The following is a 25,535-nucleotide window of genomic DNA, read 5'->3' as shown; positions in this document are numbered from 1 at the left end:
TCTGCCAGGGCCTGACAACACAAAGCACAGTTAACATGCTTGTTTCCACAGTGCCTGACCACGCTGCCCTGCCAAGGCTGTGACAAATCTGTTGGTCAAAACTATCAGTGTTAACTTTTCATTTACCAACGAACAATTTTATCCATCCATTATAAACTGTAATACAAACCCCATTTAGAAAAGTAGAGACAAAACAAAACAAACAAAAAAAATAACATCAAAGCAAAGCACTCCTGCAAGGTGGTCCAAACTTTGACTTCTAGTCCCTCCCTGCGATGAGTTTGCCACGTCAATCCCTGAGGGAGCAGAAATGCACCCTCCCACACCTGGGGAAATACTCCTCTCAGTTTCTCATTTTCAGGCTGGAGTGCTCCAAGAGATACAAGATGTGACTGCTACCAGGTTATCAGCTTGTGCGAGGAACAATTTGCACAGCTGGCAGAAGGTGTGCAGGAAGAGCCATGCTAAAGCATCCTTGACACTGGGGTTACTTATTCCCTAAGCTGAGTACCCTCCAAGTTGTTTCATCAGCCCAAAGGAGCCAGGGTGGCTTGGACAATGCAGACAGAGATTGCAAGTCTGATTCATTTTGGTTGAAAATGATTAAACGAAATGATCTGCAGGAAAATACTGAAGGTCCATGTCCCACGTCCCAACAGAAAGCAACCAGAAAGGCCTTGAGCTTGCAGGGATGGCATGGCTTTCCTCGAGGTATTTTCTCCCATCATTTGGGGGACAAACAGAAGCGTCAGGATGGAAGCAGAGTGGGGCCAGGGAGGAGCTGCTCTGCAGTAGGGAAGCAGCTCTGGGACAGAGCAGGGGGGACTGGGGAGACAGGACTCAGTCCTGCACGCCAGCCACAGCTGGCCACCTCTGCCTCTCCAGCAGCATTCGGCACAGGTGACATTTAAGCAGGCCAAAGCGGGCCTGGAGTCTGTCCATCAGGTAATGCGAGGTGACAAGCAATGCCGGGGATTCAGCCAGCTGTGGCAGGGCCCCACAGAGCAGAGGGCAGCCCTGCGTCAGGAGGCGAGGGCTCTGTGGCTGGCACAGCCCCTGCCCACGAGCACCAAATGCGGCTCCCAGACTGGCCAGGTCCCCCACGTCTGCTGGGGAAGACCAGCTGAGACCCTGCATCAAGCATCTAGGCTTGCTACTGCTTTCAACCACCTACTCCAGATTCAAGACCAGCTTATTTCTGATCCACAAATGAGGCTGTTTACATCTTTCTTCCCTATCTCCCTCATCCACATTAATGCTTGGACGGGTAGTTTCCTGAAGAGAGGTTCAGGGAAGCCTGATACTGTATTTATTTCTCTCCTGGAGGAGCAGGGGAAGAGAGGACAGGCAGGAACTGCCTTGTGTGGATTCTCTGATGTCTCCACTGCAAACATGCAGTGTCCTGAGAACCCAGTGCCTCTATCAACCCTCCACAAGCTTTCTTGTACAGAAACTCACACACTCCAGCCTGCTCTTTGTAGGAAGCAAAGTTTAAAAAGAAGAAACTTGCTTCTGAGTGCTTCGCTGTTTCAAACTGCCTCTGCAAATGTATCACATCACTTGCTGCAGACAGCAGCTGTGGGTTGGAAGCATACACACAGATCCTGTTGCTTTAGCATTCAGAATAAGGATCATATCCAACATCAGCATAGACAACTCTGCTGACATTAAAAAAAAAAATGAGGGAAGACCCTAAGAGCCACACGGTTCTCTGCATTTTGAAAACAGTGCCCTTGAGGACATAAGCAAGTGTTAAATTCACCCATCAGCAACTGAAGCCGAGCAAGGACACAAAGCTTTGATACTCCACTTCCACCTGTGCTTTACCTCCACTTTAGCAAAATCCTAGTCCAGGGATGGCAAACTTGCATGAATAGCCTCATAAAATCAGGAATAGAAGAATACTGTCCACATCACAGCAGATGCATAGGTGTCCGACAGATGCACCTGCAGAGCACAAAACTCCAGGTCCACCACACCAATGCTAAACAGCCAGGTCTGGGCTAACACAGCTAAATTGGTCCAGGACCAATGCTAGCTTGATAAAGCCAGCTTGGATACCTCTGTGCTGTGAGCACTTCACAGGTAACGCTGGGGCAGGCGTGGAGGCAAAGGCTACCTGCAAGAGTGTGCAAGTGACCCCAAATGCTTCAGCAAAGGCAGTAGGAAGAGAAGTGTCCAGGCTGCAACCAATAAAGCTATCTTGATTTTCACCCAAATAATGGCAGGAAACACCAGTCTCAGCAACTACATTTGAGCAGAAAGTGGAACGAGAACGCACAGAGACCAGAAACATCCAAGCCCTACATACGCTGTCTATTTAACCAACATGCGTTGCAAGTTTGTTTTGGTTCATACCCCTTCAGCTCTAACACCTAGCAAAGCCTTGAGAGGAAAGGTATCTGTGTTACACACTGGGGTCTTTCTTCAACTAAGGCCTAAAGCAATCCTGCCTCCTGAGACCTGCAGATCCCTGGCAAGCCTAGAGATGATGATACTTTCAACCTTCACAGTTTTGTTTTTAATGTCAGAGAGAATCAAAAGCTGGAGTTGTTCAAGTAACAAAAACCACACTTGTGCTTCTGAGGCCTCAGATATACACGGAAAGGATTCATTTCCTTGGCATGAACAATTAAAGGTGCAAGTTGCCCCGCCTGACACACGACTAGCAAAACTTTGCAGATACTTCATCCTCCGCAGATCAGAAAGCACCAAGAAGTGGGAAGAGACATGCAGAGAAGGGCTGATTTCAGCAGAGGAGCACAGGCGTGCGTGGGAGGTACAGCTTGGCAGGCAACTTGTCCTTGGGGACGACCTTCAAGGGAAAATACCTGTGAGAAACACTCCTGAAACTGGATGCAGTTATGTAGCAGGGAACCCGTGTTAACTGGAATCAAAGTTTTGCTGCTATGACTGCAGAAGTAGTTTTTATTTAATACATGGAAGATAAACTGAAAAACTATTCCCTTTCTGGTGATATTTTTAACTGTCCAAGCAGATTTCCACAGGCAGTACAGATTGCCAAGCTAATATCCTACAGAAAGGTTATTGTTTTCGTCTTGCTTTTAAGGTCCAGTAACCTTTGTGCTTCCATCTCCCTACTCAACTCTGAGTCAATAAATAATGCAGCCTCCCCCTGATGGTAAACATCATGGAGGAGAAAAAAATTTTTGGAGGTGTGCTGGCACATACATGAGCAGGGGCTTCTGCGACAGGGATCTGCACAGGGCAGGAGAAAGTTTCCCTCAGCTCTCCAGGTGGTGGGAAGAGCTGCTCCTGCTCCTCTCAGGTAATGCTCCTGTGCCGCCCTTGCAAACAGGGGCCACCCAAAACCTGACCCACAAGAAGCCGTGGGCTGGAAGCACACAAGACTTTCACCTGCCCTGGTGCAGTCTCAGCATCAGATGCTATTTTGAGATCTTGGTCTGCTTTGACTGAAATTGGACAGTGGGTCAATAGCTTAATATGTCCAAGGACATTGGACAAAGCGCACTTGCAGTGCAACCACATATTCTCTTCTCTGGGAAGCCAAGCTAAGGAGGAGAGAAGGAAGGAGCAAAATCCACAGAAACTACACAGGCTTTGCCATGACTTTGACAGCAACCATGCACTACAGGGTAAATTTATGGCTATGGTGATCTTCCCAACCAAAGACTCCTTTAGCAACTGCTTGTCAGGTAATTAAAATAAAGACTGCAAGGCAAATTTACTCACCCTAACAAGGTATCACATCCCCCCTGGTGACCACAGTAACACACAAGAGTTGGATAAAGTTTCTCATCTCCAAAGAAATAACAGTTGTTCAATTTGAGGCCTGAAGGGTTTTTCATGATTGTCTGATCAGATTTCCCACTGAAAAAACATGCACAAATTCCTACAGTGGTCTTTAAACTCCTGGAGAGACTACAGGTCCCTATCAGAAAGGAACCCACCAGCTGCAGGGTCTGTGGCTGCCCCAGGCAATTGAAGGCAATTAAAAAAAAACCAAAAAAACAACACACACCCCCCCCCAAACAATAAAAATAAATAAAATAAAAAAATCTGCATTGCTTTGGCTGCAGGAGTTGCCCAGTCACTGGATTCTCTCACACCTTTGCTGGGCCAAAGAGCCCTCTTCCATCTTCACATATGCAGTTACAGGCACAGACATGGCAAGCTGTGACACCCAGGGAAAAAAGCATCCTGCAGGTCACAAAACCTGGGACCATCACAGGTGAAAAAGGTGCCCACCAGCCACGCAGCAGCCCCACTGCAGGCACAACCTGGGTTTTCCTCCCCCTATCCCCCAAACGACCTGGCCTAACCCTGCTTTGCTTGGGAGAGCTGACAAGATTGCAGCCGGAGGTGGTGTGGCCACAGGCCAAGTTACATGAGTACTAATAAAAGAGACTTTGTGGAGGAGCCAAGTTAGTTCTTGTCCCCAACCAACTGCCAGAGAGTGCTCAAAGAGAGAGGACAGCCAGCACAGCATCTTTCCTTGCCCTGGGAGCTGGGGTCCGGATGAAATGCATCCTTCTGGAGAATAAAAACACATTTTGAAGCCCCTTCCTTTGCTCCTATAGCCCAGGCTGTGAAGGCAAATCCATCTACCTTAGTGCAAGTCTCCTGCCTTAGATGTCTAAGGGTCACTCATCTGAACGCTTTCCCTGCTAGTCTACAAACTCATCTGTAATACTTTAGCGTCTGACTGTCCTTTTGTCATCTCAAATCATCTGCTTATTACCAATTTGTGTATGTACATTCTCAGCCAAATTCGATGGTGTTATTCAGACATTTAAGATCAAAGTGACAGTTATACACACCGTCAAAAACATGTACCTTATTTTTAACCTGAATACAGATAAAATTAAGTTAAAGCATGTGTAACAGTTACTTGAATGCAAGAAAGAAGACAGCAAATACAAGCTTTTTTTTTTTTTTTTGCTGTTATGCTCAAAATGAAGCCCAGAATTTCAGAGCTAAAGGAAATCTGAATACGATGATAAAATCTAGACACACTGAACAGCAGCAGCCACATCACCTTAACTGTGCCCTCCAGCAACATGGTACAAGAATAATGAATGCAACAAGCTGACAGCCTAGTGTGGACACTGCCCTTTTCCACTGTCCTGATGTCCCCCTTCATGGTGCCAGCACAGGCAGGACCAGAAACAGTTTCATAGCTATTTTAAAGGAGGGGGGAGCAGCAAAGACATATTGCAGGCCCGATGGAGATGCAGGTTGCCTTCATGGGCTTTGTGGTGAGGACCCCCAGGCAGTGGGAAGCTGCCACACACTCCCTCTCATTGATGGTCACCATGATCTTGTCCTGCTTCATCCCTCTCAAAGCCTGATTGTCCTCTCGCACAGCTCACGGGCCCTAAAGTTGTCTGGCCAGAGCAGCAATTGCCTTCTCAAACAGCCAGAAATCCCTCTGTGCAGACCCAACAACCCAAGGAGAGACAGCCCCCACACCACCCGCAGGCCCCCAGCCCCACCAACCTGCCTCAGGGGCATGGAAGCCCTCCGGCTTTGAGGGGAGTGTAGATGTGAGTGGTAACCTGCAGGACTATAGCGTCCAGGGAGCACAGGCCAGGCCAGAGCAGCTGTTTTAAAGCAGCCCAAACAAAACTTGGCCAATGCTTTTGCATCTCTGTCAGCAGTTCACCTGCAGAAGACACCTCTGTTTTTCTAAACCAAGTTAGAAGCAGGTTAAAACACCAGTTAAATATACTTTTAAATGAAAGTTAAAGTCCCAATATACTGAACTGTTGGTGGGCTGGAGAATAGTTCCTTTGCCTTTATTGGTGGAGCAGAAACACCTCTGCTCCTACTACTGATTTCTTTTCCTAGAAATCTCCCAAAGGCTATGCTGAGTGCTGTGACCCCTGTTTCTACAGGGATCTGTGCCCGGTTCCTATGAAGATGAGTCTGAATGTCACTTTTCTTTCACTTCCTTGTAAATTTGTAACACTCCACAAATTAAACACAAACAACACTTCCATTGTTTTACTCTTATTGCAGCAATAGGAGAGAGTTTGGCTTGTCTTTGCTTGTTCCTTAAAACCACCAGTGAGCAATAGATTCTTCCAGCGAGTCGTCTCTTTTCTGCAGAAACTGCCTAAAAAGGTATTTTGGAAAGTCAAGCGCTTGTGAAACTTGGGGATGACTTGATGCAATACCAATGACTTTTCTGGAGTTGGACAATTACCAGAGGTGAGCATCTGGTGCAAGAGGGAGGAAAAAAAAATATACATGTAGCAGGAACATCCCACGTGCAATTCAATGCCTGCACAAACCTCTTCTCTAGCAGAGAAATAAAAGGTTGATGTATACAGCCTGGGGGCCTCCAGAGCAAGTCCTGGAGGCATTCACCCACCCTGAAGGGCTGGGAACAACTCGAGGAGTTTTCCAGAGATACTAAGACTTTGCACACTCATAAACAACAATGCACTTTAACTTCCCTGGAGCAGCATCAATATTTTGTCAACAGCCGATACGTGGGTGCTCCCAGCTCCTCGCAGCCAAGCACTCCAACCTGCCCGCTCCCTGCCTCGGTTGGGGAGCACCCTACAGCTCCTCAACCCATTCCCCTTACACATCCCCCACGTTAGGACAAGAGGGGAATAACTTCAGATAAAAATAATGAGCAAGCCCCAGTAATTGCAAAGCCCATTTCCCAAGAGCAGTTCTGGTTTCTGCAACTGGGGCTCTCTCACAGCTGGCGTGCACGGGGGTATTGCAGCTCACAGCCATGCAGACGCAGCCCTTCACAGACAGCTATCTCACTGTGCAGCCTCATTTGGCTAATCTGACACAGCTTCACGCGATTATGGTGGTATCTGTGTCACAAGGGCAGGAGACAGCCACCAGGCAAGGAAAGAGCCCTCTTTAGATTTTCTTGGGGGCTGTCTTATGTTTTAAAATTAATTTTTTCCTCCAACAACTTAATAAAAATGCAATTAGAAAGATAATTACTTGGTTTGATCCTATTCTTTCAATGCATAGATTCAGTCCATCACATGCAAACACATACATGCATCTCTCAAATGCCATATACTAAACTTGAGAGCAAAGAGTCATGGTTTGACTCAAGCCTGCATAATTTCAGGCAGCTTGGTTTGGCTGTGCTGAAGTTCACAGCACATATAATCACAGAAGAGCTTCAATCATAAGCACACAGGCAATGTAGGTTACAGCCACAAACGAGCTAGGTTAAACGTGTTTTTAAATTCCCTTTACCCGCCCCCCCCATACTCCTACTGTGGGATCAGTTCCTCCACCTAACCCAGAAGGCACAGATTGCAAATGCAAGTAAAATACTTACTGCCAAAGCCCGCAGGAAACTTAATGAAGTGAGGATAATTCCCATACATGTTTAATCTTCAGTTCATCTCTTGCCTTTCTAAACACAACTGCCGCCTCTAACTTCAAAGCTGCCCGGAGTGCCGTGCAGCCCGCTGGGGTCGGGACATGGCTCTGCAGGAGCAGGGGCTCTCGGAGGGTGCCGGGGCAGCTGCCTTCTCCCGTGGCCTCATCCTTGCTTCAGGCCGACAGCAGCTGCTCGCCAGGATGAGACATGCTCTTGTTCTCCACCACTCAGGGCTGGCTCCCGTGCTCAGCTGTCTCGGCTCCCTGCAAATTCACGGCAGACCGTCCGGGTAGCATAATCGCCCAGATAAGACGCCGATCAATGCATGACGAGTCCGGTATAGATCAAAAATTGGGAGGAGGGGGGGAGGTTAAGTTGTTTAGGGGAGGAGCATCGTGGGGAAGGAGGGGGGTGCTTTGCTTTTCCACCAGTGAAGACTCGATGCAGTTTATTAGTTATACTAGCCCCAGCCATGTGGAGGTGTTTTCCAGACATGCAAAGGACCAACCCTCACCCAGAGGGGCTGGTGCCCTGATGAGGGCTGGCTGACAGGGCAGCAGCACACCTGCAACCATCCCAGCGCTTTGGGGCTAGGGATGTGCAGGGCAGGGAGCTCCACGCTCCCATCCCACACCGAGCTTGCCTCAGCTGCGCTCCTGGCATCGAGTCACGGCCCCTGCGGTGCTCGTTTGCGGTCACCCCTAGGAAACACAGCCAGGGCTGAGGAGGACCAGGACCTTACTGGGGCTAGTGGTGTCGGAAGCTCAACTCCCCTCCCCAACCTCATTGAAAGCAGTCCAGAAGACACCCAAACCACCCCAAAAAAGCATCATTAGCCGGTTACTAAAGCTGTATGGAATGAGGTGGGGACATGGGACAGAGCCCCAGGGGCTCAATCCACACCACATAGTCAGTAAAGCATTGACAGCTATGGCAGCAGAATGCAGTAAGCTTCACAGACAGTCCCATACCTACATCCACAACTTCCATTTAAAGCCCACCCACCCTGACACTGAAGTACTGCAGGAAATAGGTAGAAATAAGCAGAAACAAGCAGCCAGTTGCCAGATTGGGGCAAAGCCACACGCAGTTTCCAGCACTGCCTCCTCCAGTGACTGCTAGTCTGAAGGGGGAGCAGTCCCAGTTCCCTGCCTGGCAAGCCCCCTGCACAGCTGCTGCAATTTTGGGGAGAGGCAGGGATGCAGGCAATAGCACAGCCCACTGTTTCTGGTTTCTGATCTGGGTGACCTCTGATGAAGTCACCTCGAAGGAATGGAGAAGGAAGGAATTTTGCCTGAGGTCGTAAAGCCATTGGAGACCAAGGTCTGCACTGACTTACGCGTGTGTTGGAGGAGGAGGTGGGTTGCAGCCCTGCTGTTGGCACCAGCCACGTGGCAGAGAAAGGGGGCACAGGGCTAGCAAGGGGCTCTGCCTTCCCAGGAAAACCATGAACCACCCCCACGTACAGGATGGGGAGCATGCCATACAAGTAGTGAGACAAAAAGAGGGAAGCGCAGCAGATTAGGGTGTTTGGCATCCTTCAAGGGCCCGCTGGCCTTGGTCCCTTTCAGGTCACCTGAGGGCCCATGCTGCCCTTTGGCATTAAGCATGCTACAAGGGGAAGGCATGCAATATACCAGCACAGAGCTGTTCACAGCATCCAGCCCCAGCTCATGCAAATGCTGACTGAGGTGCTGTCAGCCCCGAGGTATTGCGTGCGCAGGAGAAGGAAAGGTTACTCTTGTTTCTTCCTTCACTCTCAGACACTGCCATACCCACTTCTCTCTAGCCAGAGAGTTTAAGCGAGGAAAGGGTTTTTTCCCTCCTTCATATTAATAACTTTTAAATTATTTTTAAAAGGTGATTTGGCTTCCTTCCATTTCTGCTCTGCAGCTGTGTGCGAGGACCTGGTAACGTGCAATATCAGGAGGATACCATGACATGGACGCACAGCTCTTCATGGGTAGCAGGTACATCAGATCAACTCCAGTACTTGGAGTTTACCTGGGAATGGGAACCTAACACTTGGGAGTACATCTCCACGTAGCAGAATGAATGGATAACCAGACTGCTGTCAGGAGCAAGGAGACTTGCAGGCAGTAGTATCAGCATTCTGCATAGCCCATTAGCTGTACTCCAGGTATACATGCACTGTTTTTCCCTCACAGTTAAAAAAAAAAAAAAAAAAAAAATCAGTATTCAGAGTAGGTTCTACTGAGGCAAAAAAACCAAGTAACTGCAGTCTTGCGGGGGGAATACAAACAGAAGAGATCACTCTTGTATTTTCTATCTGGCCACCTTTCACATCTCATTTGTTTTATTGCACAAACATTAATGGCACTGCAGAACTGTTTCAGAGGAGGAGAAGCAGCTGAGTGGCATGCTTACACACCCCGCTCGCAAGCCACAAGTTTTGAGCTCCCAGGAAGGGAGACCAGAGGGTTTGATATCCAGCACAAGAGCATAACAGCAGGAACTGATTGCGGTGCTATGTCCTGTCCCTCTCCGTGTTCAGCTGAGCTTGTGTCCTCCCCTGCCACCACCCCAACATACAACAAGGACATCCCCAGCAAACGTCCTAGGCAAGGCCCAGTCCTTCTCCAAGCGTTCACAGCTACATCCAGGTGCAGGAGCCGTAGGCACACCTCCTGTTTCAGTGGGTGCTGCCCCACACTCACCTGGCCATGGTCTCACACACCCATGGGTCCCTCCAAAACAGTCTTCACCCTGCACTAATCAAAGGGGCATCAGGTCACTGGCAACCACAGGGATTTCTAACCTGTAAGCAAAGTTTGCTATTTCAGGATAATGCTGGCTTTGCCTCCACTGCTGTCCTTTAACAGCCACACTTGGGGATGCCCCAAGGTCCTGTAGGCAGAGACCCAGAGCGCTGTGGAGGAGCTGGCTGCAAGGTGGCTTGTTTCAATCTTTGGACAGAAATTGAATTTCTCAGCAGGGCAAGTTTTTTTCTCTGTGACAAGACTGAAAGAAACATTTTCCAATCAAAAACCCCAACAAACAATCTGCTTCCAAAAGAAGCGATTTTCACACACGCACACCCTCAATAGGATCCAAGACTGCCACAGAAGAGAGGGACTTTGTACAGCCCCACACGCAGTCTGTCAGAGGGAAGTCTCTCTGATCCGGTTCGGGGGAAAGCTCTGCCATGACAGGAAGCCTGCCTGTCCAGCATCCACCCAGAGACCTTTCCCATCATCCATCCATCACCCCACAGAGATGCACTGGGGCCATCTACCCCAAGTTTCCAAGCGCCCACCAGCACTCAGAATTAAGCCACTGTTTCAAGATAAATCCACTCTTGCTCAGCAGTTTTGCTTCCACCTGCTTGAGTCACACCTCACTACCATCCCAGCCTGGCTTGTCCCTTGCCCTCAGGCTGGATGAGAGGGCTGTACCCTCGCTGAGCAGCCGTGGGCAGAGCAGGAGCAGAGCTGGCTGCATGGCCAGTTCAGCCCAGCAGCACTGGGACTGGGAGGTGTGAGCAACGAAGCGGCTTTGCGTTTTAAGCACCAACCGTGCTGAGATTTAGTAGAACCATTAATTCTTACCAACCACACAGGATCTCAGCAGCTTTAATTCCATGCTAATGAAGTTTTAGTAGGGAATTATTTTTATTGATCTGCCCAGAGCAAAGAGCCTGATTTTAGTCCAGCTCTGCCAGCACCCCCTTCCCCATCCCTCTTTTCTTTCTTCCAGCTTAGAAGAAAGGGGAGAGGAAAGAAGACAAAACAGCTCTGAGCGCCTTAAAAAGGTTGGCAGTCCCAAGCAGTAAGTGGATTACTTTATTGATTTTTAGCAGATCTGGGTTAGTGAGTGCTTAGTGCTGCAGAACACATGTACATGATAAGCAACTCCAAGGAAAGCCCTCCAGGCACTTTCCTCAGGCAAAGCAAGCATCAGGCAATTCATTTAGGGGACCACCATGGATTTCAGGGTACAGAGAAGCTCCAGCCCCTGTACCCAAATCAGTCTGTGACAGACTCCGGGAACCAACCCAGTCTCTCTTAAGAAGTACTGCAGGACCATACAGAGGCAGCCCCTCAATTTTTACTAGAAATTGCACAATTCACTGCTTCAAATTATCGAATGCTTTTTATTCTGCCTGCCCCGCCCCCCCTCCCCTGCCTTGTTACATAAAAGGAGAAGACATTATGACTGCCACTGTTATTTTAGGAAGGAAAACCATTGCCGTGCTGCACCCAGATGGGACTCGGTGCTGCTGACTGCGATCCAGCAGCCACACCTTGGGGGGCATCAGTCAGAGTGGGACTCCCGATAAAGCAGTGCTGATTCGAGCTAACTGAGATGCTAACATCGCATTGGGGTACCTGACTCGCTCACCTGCCCATTAGCTTTCCAAGGCCATTGTACCACAGCCAATATTTCAGCAGTGTGTTGGAACAGCATCTCAAAGACCTCCCAGTACTACTTCACCAAGCCTTTTGAGTTGCTGGTCTCTGGAGCCAGACCCCAAACACGTGAAGGCTTAAAGCAGAATAATCTTATCCCGCCCTGCCCCAGAACCAGGAAAGCTAGAGATTAAATATGGTCCCTTTTCCTTGCACATTGGATTGCACCAGGAAAACCGCAAATATGACCAAGAATCCCATCAGTCCCCCATTCCATCTCTGTTTAAAGGTAGAGGGATTCTATGGTCATGCATGTGGCAACAGCATATGCAAACAAAAAGGTTGTAGCCCTCATAAGCCTACAGCTGCATGTGCATCTTCCTCCTGACACACTGCTTCAGAGCTACAAAGTCCCAGAGAAAACTCACTGCCCACGGGGTGCTGGCATTAGAGCTGGGGCTCCCTTTACATGGCTAGTGAGGTGCAACAGGGGCTACCAGGCTGAGTGCCACAGGAGCCAAAATGCCTGTTCCCCTCCCTGCTTGCCTCCAAGGGAGGTCACACAGATACCAGGTGACATGCTCAGGGCCAAACAGGAAGTCAGTGGCAGAGCAGGGACTTGAAACTAGGTTTCTCCAGGCTAACTCATGGTCTGACCCAACCCCATCTATCTGCTGTACTGGTTGGCATTGGCCTGGGACAGGCAAAAGTCACCAAAAGCAAGGTGCCCCCTATGATTCCCTGGGGATGGAGGGGAAGGGAGCTACTGCATCAGCCCTTCCCCACCCAGCCCTGCCTTTTCTCACCACTGTCTCTTGTAGAGCAATAACCACAGACACCAAGCTGATGAAATTAGCCCCAGAGCCCCACCAGGCTAATGCAATTACCAGCAGCAGCATATTCAAACAGCAACACCACAAACACACCTGCAGTAACACAGCCTGCCCTCTCCTTCTCCCCAGGCCTTCCCCATCTCTCCCTGAGCCCCACGGCTGCCACCTGACGTGGGTCCCCTCCCCAGGGTCTGGAGGGCATGGGCCACCATCCCCAGCACCAGACTACTCCAGGGAGGGCACTGCCTACCTTGCAGAAAGCACCATCCCATGCAGCCAAGAGCAGCCTCTGAGGGCAGATAATTCCCAGTCTGTTTAAACCTTGGGAGACCTTCAATTACCAGCACCATAATGAGGCCCTCGACACTAATCAGCAGTGTCACCAAATCCTCTTACACCTGCCTAAGCACCTCCAGCAGCTTTGCTGGTTGCAGGGCCCAGCTGCCCACTCCTACAGGGAATTACCTCCCCAGGCAGGCACCAGTGGTGGCACAAGCATTTTGACACAGGTGCAGGTGAGACCCTCCTAGGCACTGGTGCCAGATGACAAGAGATACCAAGAAAGGCATCTGCCCAGCCCAAAGGGCACCCGGACCAAGCCCACGCTGGAGATGCACTGGAGCAGGCAAACACTGCAAAGTTACTAGAAGAGATATTTTTATGCTAATGCTCCCTATTTGAGATGCAAAGGGCAGGTTTACATCTGTCCACTTCTGAATATGAAGTGTCATCTATACCATCAAGCCAAGCTCATTCTCTAGGATGCTCCAAGAAACTTTTCAGCCCCTAACTGCAGATGGCAGGTGACCCCCATCTTGCTCCGCTCCTCTGCGCTGGCACTCATTCACAGGGCGACAGGCAGCTCCCTCCGCACATCCGTTCTGACTCACGCTTTCTGCTCCAACAATGCACTTTTTAATATCATGCGAGGAGCAAAAACAACAGGTCCACTATAATGCCGAGATATCCTGAGGCAGAAAATCCATTTGGAGCCCAGCTAGAGAGAGTCAAGTCAATTAGACACTTTCTGGGGCGTCAAGCTGCCAACAATCCCGGCCTTTGTAACAGCAAAGAATCACTGCCTATGTGCTTCCCGGCGACTCCCCCTTGCCAGAGCAGAAAGGTCAGCAGCAGTAGCGTCATGGAAAAGCATGCAGCAGAGTATTCCTGGGAAGGTGGATCCAAAAAAGTAGTCATTTGGACCCTCTGGAAAATACTTTTTTTGTCAAAAGCATCCATTGCTTTGGGTTGGGTTTGCAGGGAATAAGCAAGCCCATAATACAGGAGATTTGGGCTACACCACATGGAGGTTTGGGCATGCATTGTATCAAGAAGCAATGGCTGGGTCAACAGAGTGCTAACTCAGGGTTTGGGAGCTCATGGCTCCCTGCCTGCTTTCAGACAAGTCACTCCACCTTTTTACCTTTGCTGGAATAAAGATCATGGAGACAAAAAAGGAACCTCAATACTGCAAGTGGGAGAGTCATACATCCCTCTGCACTTCAAGCTAAGCACCTGACTTCTCTTGTCAGTGGTGCAAGGCAGCAAACTGGGCTAAAAAACCAGGATTCCAGGTTGGATGAGAACTGAATGAAGCTAAGATTTCTACAGGCAAGTGCTGAAGTCATTCAGATCCAAAGGCAGGTCTCTGACCAAAAGGCACTCATGTCCAGAGGAGATTTCGGTGGGAAATGAACACTCAGCTCTTAAAGTCCACTTTGACATGTTATTTGGTATTCAGCAAGGGGCTTTCAAAGGACAGGTGAAGAAAAGGTTCACTTGATACCTCCTTGATACCACGCTGCAAGCAAACTTTCCAATCAGAGTGCCAGAGGACCTATGGGTTGTCATTTAAATGCAAGCGCCTCTTTAACACTGCTGTACACATGATGTGAAGCTGGGATTTCTGCAAAATGCTTGAAAACAGCTAGGTTACCTTCCTTCAAAGAAAACTACACTCTCAAGACCAACATTTCCTCCTCTCCTGAAAAATAGTTCTCAGAGAAACTTTAGAAGACACAGTCCATGCAACTGCCTGCAATTTTGCTGTTTTCCCACAACCACCATTTCTCAGAGGAAATATTTCAACAGAAATGGTTCCTTGACCAATTTAAGCCTGCATTATTGCTTGTAGGGACAGGGATTCTAAAAAAACCCCACAATCCCTCAGTAACAAAATACCTACAGATTTTCAGGGCTTCTCTGATTACCCAGAAACAAATTACCTAAGTGAAACTTGGTCCCCCCACCTATCTCTGCAGAACTCCTGGGAAACTTTCCAAAAGCCTTCCCCCCCCCCCCCCCGGATCCTGCTCCATTCTTCATTCTCTTTTGCTGACAAACCTGGATTTTTGTGAGCAGACTATGTTCCCCTCCTTGGCAAGGGCTTGAGCTGGGTGGCACACAGCTGATGGGGGACAGGCCAGCCACACAAGGTGTCTGCTGGACCTTGCATTTGTTGATGGCCACCAGAGCTCAGCACAGGGTGGGGAAGGTCTTGTCACAGCACTGCCCTGCACAAGGCCACAAAGGGCTCCCACCTGCATCCCCCCCAGCAGATGCCACAGCCTCCTATGCAGCTGGGGGCTTTGATTGCTACTCTCACTCTGTGCATCCCCACGTTCGTGCTTTTGCATTTCCTCCTGCTTCAGCAAGTGCAAAACTCCAGAGACAACCTGTCAATCTCCATCACATCTGGCTGCCTCAGATGATCTATTTATACCAGACAGGCAAATGTGGATATCTTGGAGTTCAAGGTAACAGGGGTTATTTCTGCTCTGAGTAGCTACTTTCTCAGGGGAGGAAGGCTTGGAGGCATCCAAGAGGAACAGCTTCACATCAGGGGCTAGCACCAATACCTTCATGGCTGAAGGCACAGTAGCCATCACCAGCCACAGCCCAGTCCGGTCCCCAAGGTCCCAGCCACAACAGCCAGGCCCCAAAAGCCCAGAAGGATGATATCTATCCTAAGACACCTCATCCCAGGCTCCTCTGTATCCTGACATGGGATAGGAGAGATCAGCATGTACCTTTGGATTTCTAACCATACTCTCTCCAAGCAAGCAAGGCCATAGCTTCAAGCTTGCTCACACTGGGTTTCTCCACAGAGCACTGCCTGGATGAAGTGCAAGCATCTGACTGCACACTGTCACATTAATGCCATAGCAAGGGCTCCGGCTTTCATTGAATCACTCCTGTCTCTCCTGCACTTTTACGTCTACAATACAATCTGCTCTCTGGCACCCAGCGTATCAGATCCAGGATAAAGCCTGCCTTATCAAGTTGGCCCATTAGTATAATTTAAAAAGATCTGAAGAAGGAGAAGGCATTTACACCAGATTAGCACTTTGTGTCACATGGCCACAGAGCTTTTGATCTGGACCAAGGGCCCAAAAGCCACATCTACCATATTGCCAAGGTGCAGCTTCAGTCAGCACTTCTCAGCCAGCTGTCTTCATACTTTAGCTGTTGCTCCAGTCAATGAGGCACTTTCTATAAGCCTTGGTGGGATGGTGGGTGGGGCTGCTGCCCCTTTCTTTGGATGCTTGCAGCTCCTCAGGAGCCAGGCAGCTCACCTGGATCCCACCTCCACTTCACTTCTGCAGATCCCACTGGCTCATTAACCCTTTTTCAGTAGATTTCAGCCTATCCATTGGATCCCCTAAGAGCAGGGAAGGAAATAAAATACCACTAAAACCCAAGTGTGTCTGCATGAAAGAGGGAGAGGCAGGTTTCTCAAAGCTTTGCTGTCTCCTCTAAAGCACAAAGATCTCATCTGTCTCTGTAATGACATGATCTTCCTGGGGATGGCTCTCCTGAGCTCCACTGAGTTTCAAGCAAGTCTTGGAACAAGTTTCCATTGCTCCAAACACTCTGATCCAGCAGCCCTGGCCTAGCACAATTACCACAGCAACCCTGCACACTGTAAGCCCCCAGCTCACACCTATAATGCCTCTGAGTCACCGGGGGGGGGGAAACACACACAAAAAAGCCCCCCAAACAATAAACCAGACCACATCTTTGCCCAGAGACACACCGTGTTCAATGCTATGCTGCAGAGACATGCCTATGCAGCCTCTCCACAAATACTGGATTCAGAGACACAGCCCAGGTGTGGCAACTGGAAGAAATGAAGCACAACCAAGTCTTGCTGCCCAAGCACGAGGCACAAAATGAATTTAAGATGAGCTGAAGCCCAAAGATACCCTTCATTAATCAGCAGTAAAAAAAGACAGGAGAAGGGTGATACAAAGACCTCACCTCAGCCCTCACTGCCACTGCCTCTGCCTCCACTAGTGGCTCAGACAACTCCACTTTTGATAGTCTAGGTCCATCCCCTAAGCCATGCTGACTTCCACTTCACTGAAAACCAACAGGTTCATTTTGCAGTCATCTCTCTATAGATCCAACCAACATCAGTTCAAGACTCGGCCACCTGGTCTGTTTGACATTCAGGGGACCAAGCCACCTCTTTGCCTTGCCCAGGCAGATACACACACCTCTCATCTGTTTCTAGTGGCTGTCCTTCCCCTGGGACTCACCTTCCAATGGCAGCTGAAGGGAGACAAACACAACATGAAACTCAGCCAAAATGTTCTCCCACGAGATTGGTTCCTCCTAATGCTTCCCTGCAGAAACTGTTTAAAACCCTTCGCCTCCCTGTGCAGCCGAGGGGCAGGTAAGGAGCCAGCTACAGTGAGCATCCCTTTCCTCATCAATGCCCTCCATTGCCTTTCAAACGTATTCTCCTCTCAGAAGCCACATGCTCCCCTCTACCAAATGGAAAATCCACTGGTATTTAAAGCCATGGCAGCATGACAAAATTCCCTGTGCCCCAAAGAAAGGAGCAGCCCTGGATCAAGACAAGCACAGACCACACCACACAGAGCCAAGACAGCACAGCAGCAAGGAGCAAGCATGTGAAGAATTTTCAGGGATGTGGAATGACATTTGCTGGCACTGTCAAATATCTGCTCTCTGCCCCCCAACCTCTTCCCAATGGAAAGAGAGAGAAAGAAGTGAGCACCTGCCCACAGCCACATGTTTTGGCCCTGTCCTTTCAAGCCTCTGAGCAGAAGGAGCAGCCTCTGCACAGCAGAAGCAGAGACAGGACCTGGGATGATGCGGGCACAGCAATGCATGCCTGAGTACTGGCACTGCACTGACGTATACTGACTTAAGTCAGCTTATTAAAGCAAGCCCTGAAGATCCCAGAGCAGCTTCTCCAACACAGAGCTATCTCCTCTGCTAGCTGGACGTATCTTAGTTGCAAAATCTAGAGCCCAGTCCCTTTTTGGTCATAAGCTTCCCAGACCAGCAGCACAGTCCCAAAGGCTAATCTATTCCAGTAAATTCACCAGCTCCAGGGAATGGTCCCAGGGACTGTCCTGCTGGTTGTAAAAACAGTCCCTGGCACTTTCCATCAGATAATTCCCAAGCACAGCATGGGAGTCAGCACAGGCCAAGAGTTGTTCCCACAGGGAACTTTGGACATTTAAGAGCTAAGCCATACCCACACATATCAGTCCCCCCTGGCTCACTTCATTAATGAGGCTTTTAAGTCATACCTATCCACTAAATCCTGAAGCCCTGGAACCTAAAATCCAGGGCAGCAAAGACCCAACGCTTCAAGCATCCCAGAAATTGGGCAAGTCACATCCCTCAGTGCCCCAAGTACTTCTCTGAATCCCCCTGGGCACCTGTGCCAGGTGGGAAGCTTTCCAGGAAGGCTGCTCCCCCAAGACCTGGCTACTTCAAGCTCCTGCAAGCAGAGCAGACCCAGGAGACACATTTCCATGCCATGCTTTGGCACACATAACCTCTAACCTAGGATAACACAGCAGCAAGGGAAGATGAGTATTGATGAACCCTTGGTCAGGTGAAATGGAAGAGCTAAAACAGTCAAGGGCCTCAGCTGACACCAACAGACACAGCTCTGACAAACCAACCCATCCCATTTGCAATACCCTAGAGCTGCTCCAGTGCCTCTTTCTGGCTGGAAACCAAGCTATCAGTGCAGGCTGGCTCCCCAGACCCCAAGCAAACAGACCCCAAAGCAGCATTTGTCAGGGCTCTCCACCTCTCCTGGTCCTCTAGGAAGATGCACCTTTCTGTGCATTCCCATCACCTCCAGGCAAGAATCTCCCTCATCATCTGTAACCCTCGTTGGAGAAAAGCCTTGCTTATGTCTCTGCTGAGCACCTTGCACAGCTGTTCCCTTGGAGCAGCCACGTTCCTGGCCTTTGTAACAAGTCAGCAATAAGAAAAAGGTCATTTACGTTCATCACTGTGTATGTGGCAGTGAACGGGGCCAGGGCTGCCAGAGAACAGCCAGACAAGGGCCAGCGCTCTGCAGGGACGTCTGTGCAGATATCACTACAGATTTTGGGGGCAGCCAGTCCTGGACCCACACAGTTATCGCTGATGGAAGGTGCAGAACAGTTCGGGGCAAAGGCTGCTGGGAGGCACCTGCTGGAGGAAGGACACTCGAGCACACTCTGCTCCTACCTCCCCCGAAAGCATCTACCATTTGCAAGATGGACCTTTGGCCTGGCTCTGGCTGCTTTTTACACCCACTGGATGCTCTCACCCAGCCCATACAGCTCCAGCCTACCCCAAGTCCAAGTCCCAGCCTACACACACGGTATAAAAAAAAAAACCCAAACAAACAAATAAACAAAAAATAAAAATCAGAGACCCAAGTTCAAACCCCAGCATCACTGTTTTGGCCTGATGAGGAAGGCAGCAAGGATGCTTGATGTGAGATATGATGTGACCACTCCCTGCCATCCCAGGCTCTAAAGGGCACTTGGCTCCCCAGCCACCTGCCCCATCCCCAGCTGAGCAAGCACAGCTGCCCCTGGGGCACCTGCAGCCCTGTGCGTGCAGCCAGAGACGGACGGCTCCCTGGCTAGCACATCAGCCCTCCCCACAGGCTGACTCTTTGCCTGAGCTATCTGTCAGGGGCAGGGATCATTGCCCAGCACAGAAACAGAGCTGAGCTATTCCCAGCTCCCCCTGCACCATGGGTCAGCAGGGCTTAGACCCGCACGTGTGATGTGGAGGCAAGGCTGGCCAGGGCTGCTGGGTGGGACAGGCAGTTTTTCATCTCAAGTGCTCAAGATGCTGCTACAACTGCGGACGGAGCCCGTGCTGCCCAGGTGGTGACCTGCCAGGGGACAGGTCCACAAATGCATCCCCTTCTCCCTCAGCAGGACTCAGTGCCCTGTTTCCCCACCAAGAGCATTTGGAGGGGGAAGTATTCACCTGCTCCAGGGTCGCTCCCCACTTCTGTGGCCATATATCCCTAAGAAAACCCATCCTAGAGTATGTGGCAAACCCAGCCTGCCTGCAAGCTGCCATCCCCCAAATGCAACCCCATTGCCTGGCTTGAAAACCTGCCCCAAGCACCCTGCTGTCCCCTCCTTGTCTCCTGTATGCCTTTAACAGTTTGCTGGATTACCCATTGCAACTAAAATAACAAAGCTACAAAAGAAGAGGGCAAACAAACGCGATATTCTGCAGCAATTAGGGCTAAACAGGGGAAAGGGGAGCAGGGAATGAATGGACAATGGGGAGGGCAGGGACACGGCAGCCCAGGCCCTGGCAGGCTGGGCACAAACTGTCCTCGGGAGGCCGGGTCCAAGCCAGGGAGCAGCGAGCTGTATGTAAGGAAACGCAGGGAGATGAAAAGGGTTATTTAAACAAGCACCGGGCAGTCCCCACGGGGCCTCCCTGTCCACTAGGCTTCATCACAGAGTGTCCAGGGAAGAGCGGCTCCTGCCTTCCCCCCCTCACCGAGTCCTTTCAGGTGGCGGGGGGACGCTGGCAAGCTGCGGTGGGTTCACTTAGAAAGGAAGGAATCCATTAATCTCCCTGGTAATTACTGCCACATATGGATTTGCACAATTACACTCCGTTAATTGGTTATTACAGGCAAGCCAGACTGATTGGGCAGAACGGCTGGGCTTTAACCCCTTCACTGTCCCCAGGGCCAGCCAGACACCAAGGCAACCTTCCTCCCAAAACACTGCTGTATCCTCCTGTAACCTTGCTGGGACCAGCAAGCATGGCCCCCAGCACCCAGCCCAAGGTATCTTTGTTCTGATGCCTTCCTTTCAGCTGGGGATCCCAAGGAGATGGACCCAAGGGGAAGAAGTGAGCCTGCACCTCAAAAGGGCCAAACTCCCCAGCCGATTTCATCTGCTCTGGGTTTCCAGCAGACGCACCACATACTCCCCAGGGTGCTGAGGGACTGCAAACTCAGATCTTGTTTGTTTTTAGAAGGAGACCCAGATTCCTTGTGCACTTCGACTTTGTGCCCTCAAGCCCAGCAGGGTTGGTGCCAACAAGAGGAGAATCCACCCCCAAGTCTCTCTCAGTCTCTGAGCACAGCTTCTCTGACTAGATTTGCAGTGTAATGCTTCTCTTCCTCAAAGCACTGAAAACAGAGGCTTTACTCTACTAATAAATATATATATAGAACCACAGTAATATAGGCTACGTCAAAAAGTACAGATAAAGCCCTTGCAAAACTCCAGACAGCAGAGCACTTCTGCCAGTTGGGTGTGGATGCAGCCTGGCGTCCCCACACCACAGCCACCACCTCCGACACCCCTCACAGGTAACGGGCCGTCCAAGACCCGACCCCAAAATGTCTCATTCAGGATCCAACAATGTTTCTGGAGAAAGCTCAGAAGAGGCAGGCCAAGGCAAGAGCAATTTCTGCCAGAATCACGTCAAAAGCTTCCTATTAAAAAGCCATAACAAGAAAGCAAACGAGAGCATTGCAGAAAACCCACAGGGCAGCAGGGCCCATCTGAGGAGAGAGCTGTGCTCAGCAGCCACCGACATCAAGGACGGAGCAGGCGTTAGCATCCTGGCACATCAGAGCCACCGCACTGCTGCTTGGCTTTTTCAGGCTCATGCCTATGTGATGCTCCTCCACAGGAGAGTGCACAGAGAAACCTACGCCAGACAGCTCATGTCACCCAGATAGAGAAGACCTTACACGTTGTTGCTTTCAGGGCACAGCAATGCACCGCTACACCACACTGTGCCTCCCCATCCTGGCACATTCAGTTTTGCTCTCATTTACTGCATTTTTGCAGTTTCCCAGAGACTTCCTCTCTGCCCTTATTGTGACACATGTGGATGAGCCTTGAGAGAACCCTGCTGCCCCATCCTCTCCCTTTCCCAAGGGCAGCCCAGCACCCCTCCCCAGCGAGGCAGCACCCACTTGGCGATAGGATATGGCTCAGCACAAGCAAGAGACTTACAGGAAGAGCGGAGCAAAGCCAGGCATCGCACAAGGCACACTGTGAGGACTTTCAACTCCACTTCTGAATCACCTCAGCAAGCTACTGCAATAGGACCAAGGAGAGAAACCAAGCAGGATCACAGCAAGAAAAGAAAAAAAACTCCAAACCACCCTCTAACCTCATACTCCGGGTAAAAAAGCCCTTGGGCAGCCTGCCTTCAGTTTTCAGCTGAAGTAGGTCAAGAGGACACTCAAAACACCTGCAAGAAACACCTACCCACCCTTTCCCCTACTGCTATCACTGCAGTAATGCCCACTACAACACTCAGTCTAGCCTAGGAGAAACCCGCTTCTCATCAGCTAATTAAAGGGCTTTTTCCCCTCTCTGCTGCAAGGAGTAGGCCCAGCAATAAAAGTCTTCTCCCTAGAAGATCACTGGAGTTACATGAAAGTTGCAGTAGGATTTGTTCCTATTGTTTCAGTCACTTGTGATTTTCCAGCTCCCTGAATTCAATACAGAAATTTTTTTCTCATGCAAAAGCCAGCTCCAAGCTCACTGTCTGAAGGGGACCATCTCATCCATTGTAAAGGCAGCATCTCCCAGCTCCCTGCAAGTGTTTTCAAGCATGCGTGAACTTGTCTTTGAAGAAGACAAAGGCAAGCTGGCCCTGCACCCATGAAGGGTTACTGATCCCTCCTGTAAACCAATTGCCTCCGCAAAGTTCGGAATGAATCTTCAGAGCTGTCAAAGGGAAGACTGGGCAGAACCTGCAACCGTGCTTAAAAAGGTCAGCTGGGAAAAGTCAGCATGGGAAGGATGCTTGCTTTATTGACAGATGCAGAGTGGAAGGGGCTAACCTGTGAGTACCTGCAAGCTGGTTTTGGCAGCACACGCTACACTTCAACTCTGGGCTCTGTTGGCTGCAGCTGGTGACAAATCCTGTGCAGATCACTTCCAGACAGCAGAGTCTGTGGACTAAGCCTGAAACTGAGACTGGGGCTGAGCACCAGGCAGAGCTCTTGTGTGCCCTTCCTTCATCCTGAAGGAGGAGAGTAAGCTGGTGGGATGGGTGCCCTTCTGGCTCTCATGACCCAGATCAGCTTTTTAGATCTCTGAGACTAGAGCATAATTTTCTCTCTGTCCTTTACTTGCATGCACACCTATTTGTCCAGGTTTCTGTAGGAAACAGAGCTGTGAGCATCCAGGCATTTGCTGGCAGTTTCTCATGTGTAAGGTGAATCAACGGAGTAAAAAGCCAGGGAATCTTCCAAAACTGATGGAATTTGACCCAAACTCCCCTCACCCTGGGAGCACTTTAGAATCCAGGTATGTTGAGTGTTTGGAGTACTTGTAAAAATAAATAAATAGAATTTTAAAAAAATTACAACAATTCCTCAATGCCCTCGTTATAACATGAGTTCTGCCAGCGTGGAAATATACCAAGGATGTCTTACAGCCATGCATCACCTCCCCATTTGTGTGGCACTACAGAAACCCTGCTAGAATTGCACAGGGTTCATGCAAGGAGCTGTACACCAGCGCTATCACCAGGCACAAGCCTAGGTGGCTTTTCCAAAATGCTTTCGAGTTCCTGCCTAGCTCTCAGTCCTGCCTTTTGCAGAAGTCCCTTTCCCCTTAGCCTGCTCAAGGGAAGGATTTAAACCCACAGGCTCTTTGTGTGCCTCACAGGTAGTCTGAGCCCAGATGGCAGGACAGATTTACCAGCCCCTTGCTATGCTCAGAGCTGGTACCAGCTCAGTGAGTCCTGGACGCCAGCAAGTGTGCCTTTGGGGCAGACATTAGCAATAGGAGGTGATAACGGGCCCTGCTGTGCCCCACAGGCTGCCACCACACACCAAGGACAGTCATGGTCTGTGTAGCCGAGGGAAGCGAGGCAGAGAGAAGGGGAAAGCAACTTCACTGCAAGCCCAAGCCAGAGCCAGCAAATGCCTACCTACTGCCTGCTACCTTGTCATCTCAGCATGCTGCCTGCCCGTTTGGACTCAGTTAACATCTCCTGCCCTTCTGGGCGCAGTCCCTGCCCTCTCTGCAGTCCCTCCAGCCCCCGATCTGCCTAAGACAGGTGGGTTTCGATTCCCAGGGTTTGGCCCCTAGTGTAAAGGTTACTTTGCATCCAACTGGATCAATTCCAGCGTTGTGCCTCTGGTTTACCTGATATACAGGAATCAGACAAATAGTGTATCTGCTGATGCTAATTAAACTTGATATTGATATGGATATGTGACGTATTTACTAAGAAAGCAGCAAGAGAAGTTGTTGGTTTAAATTTTATGTGACTTGGAAATATATAAAGGCAAGTAAACATATTCCTTTTGGTCAGAATATTGTTATACATATATTGCAAAGAGGCTCATATGCAGCAGAGGTAGTGAAACACATTGCGTCAGGTCAAAACACAAACCAGGTTCAAAGGGATCTGAAATTAATTACACCATTATGGCATTTTCCCCGTGGAATTCCCTCTCTCTGTACATACCCATGCACATATTTAATATATTTGACAAAATCAGTATTTATCCAGGGAAAGCTTCAGTTTTTGGAGAAACACCACTTTGTTAAAAGTATTATTCTCATGGAAAATTCTTGACTGGCTTTACATGTAACTTCCACCTGTCCTTTAGTGACCTTTATGAGCTGACCCCCAGAACTCCTTTAGTATAAGCCATCACAGCCCTCACCCATAAATACAGTATCGCCTTCCACACCCTAAACACTCTTCTTTCCCTCTGTTGCAGGAGGAAAGCACAGACTCACAGAAAACAGGTCTGGAAGAGACCTGGCAAGCTCATCTCACCCATCTTCCTGCCCCAAATCAGACCAGAGACCTCTGGGGACAGAGCTGCCACCTCTATCCCCAGCCCATCTGTCCCATCACATTGCCACCACTCCTGTTAAATAGCTTTTCCCAGCATCTAAACTGAGCCTCCCCTCCTGCAACGGAGAGCGCAGCACAGCACTACGAGGGTTTCTTTCCAAAACCTGCACCTGAATTAAACTCCCATAAAGGCTCCGTTCAGTTGGCACCTATTGCTATAGGAGCAGCATGCCCAGGAGGCTGGGCAAACCCCACGGCTCTTGGCAATGGCCACAGTGGTGTCCCGCCACCCCTCCGCGCTGCGGCCCAACCCACAGCTGAGCCTGCGCTGCTGCTCAGCACTGCCAATTCGTGTGGGGTCAGGGCAAGGACTTACAGAAGTGAGGGAAGGAGCCCGTCTCCAGGGGGTAAGGAGCCTGTGTGCTCGGCTGCATTTCCAACCTGCGTCCTGTCTCCTCAGCGGCCTCAACCATGAAGGGAGGTTTGCGACCAGCTCTCTCCGCTGTGCTGGGCTGCTAGAGAAAGAAAGGAGTGTTTACACATTACAGAGCAGCATCCTCACGATCTGTCCTAAGTTACAAATTTACCTCCCAGACCTTGACCGGGGCTGGGGTTTCCTGTGTTTGCTCTTTGGGCTCCTGTCTCTTTGGAAAGCGGGAGATGTTGCAATGCCGGGGGGAGGGCTGGCTGCACAGGCTGCCTAGGAAAGGCCCTGCAACACAAAGGAGTTGGTCTGAAGTGGCTCAGCCGAGAAAGTGTCTCCTGGAGGAGATTTCTTTTCTAACCCCAGCTCCTAAAGGAACGAAACCAAGCAAACAACTGCCATCGTGTCTGAGCATCTGTCTCAGTTCTGCTTTCCTCCTTCGCTCTGCCAGTTGGTCTTTT

General features: G+C 50.0%; 1 protein-coding gene across 3 annotated transcripts in view; it reads right to left on the bottom strand.

The window, feature by feature from the left end:
- RXRG (retinoid X receptor gamma) overlaps positions 1–25,154 on the bottom strand; it is a 40,807-nt gene extending 15,653 nt beyond the window's left edge. Inside the window, exon 1 of one of the 3 annotated variants that reach the window (XM_052801766.1) lies at positions 25,027–25,154. In XM_052801766.1, coding sequence (XP_052657726.1) covers positions 25,027–25,123 — 97 coding nt within the window. In that variant the 5' untranslated portion in view covers positions 25,124–25,154. Of the gene's footprint in view, positions 1–7,306; positions 7,754–12,804; positions 12,885–25,026 lie in introns of those variants that run through there. The other 2 variants (XM_052801768.1, XM_052801767.1) reach the window with 2 other exon arrangements.
- Between the last annotated feature and the right edge of the window lie 381 nt (positions 25,155–25,535).

Source organism: Harpia harpyja, chromosome 11 (assembly GCF_026419915.1).
Source record: "Harpia harpyja isolate bHarHar1 chromosome 11, bHarHar1 primary haplotype, whole genome shotgun sequence".
NCBI classification, from domain to species: Eukaryota; Metazoa; Chordata; class Aves; order Accipitriformes; family Accipitridae; genus Harpia; species Harpia harpyja.
This window is presented reverse-complemented; position numbering and strand designations above follow the sequence as displayed.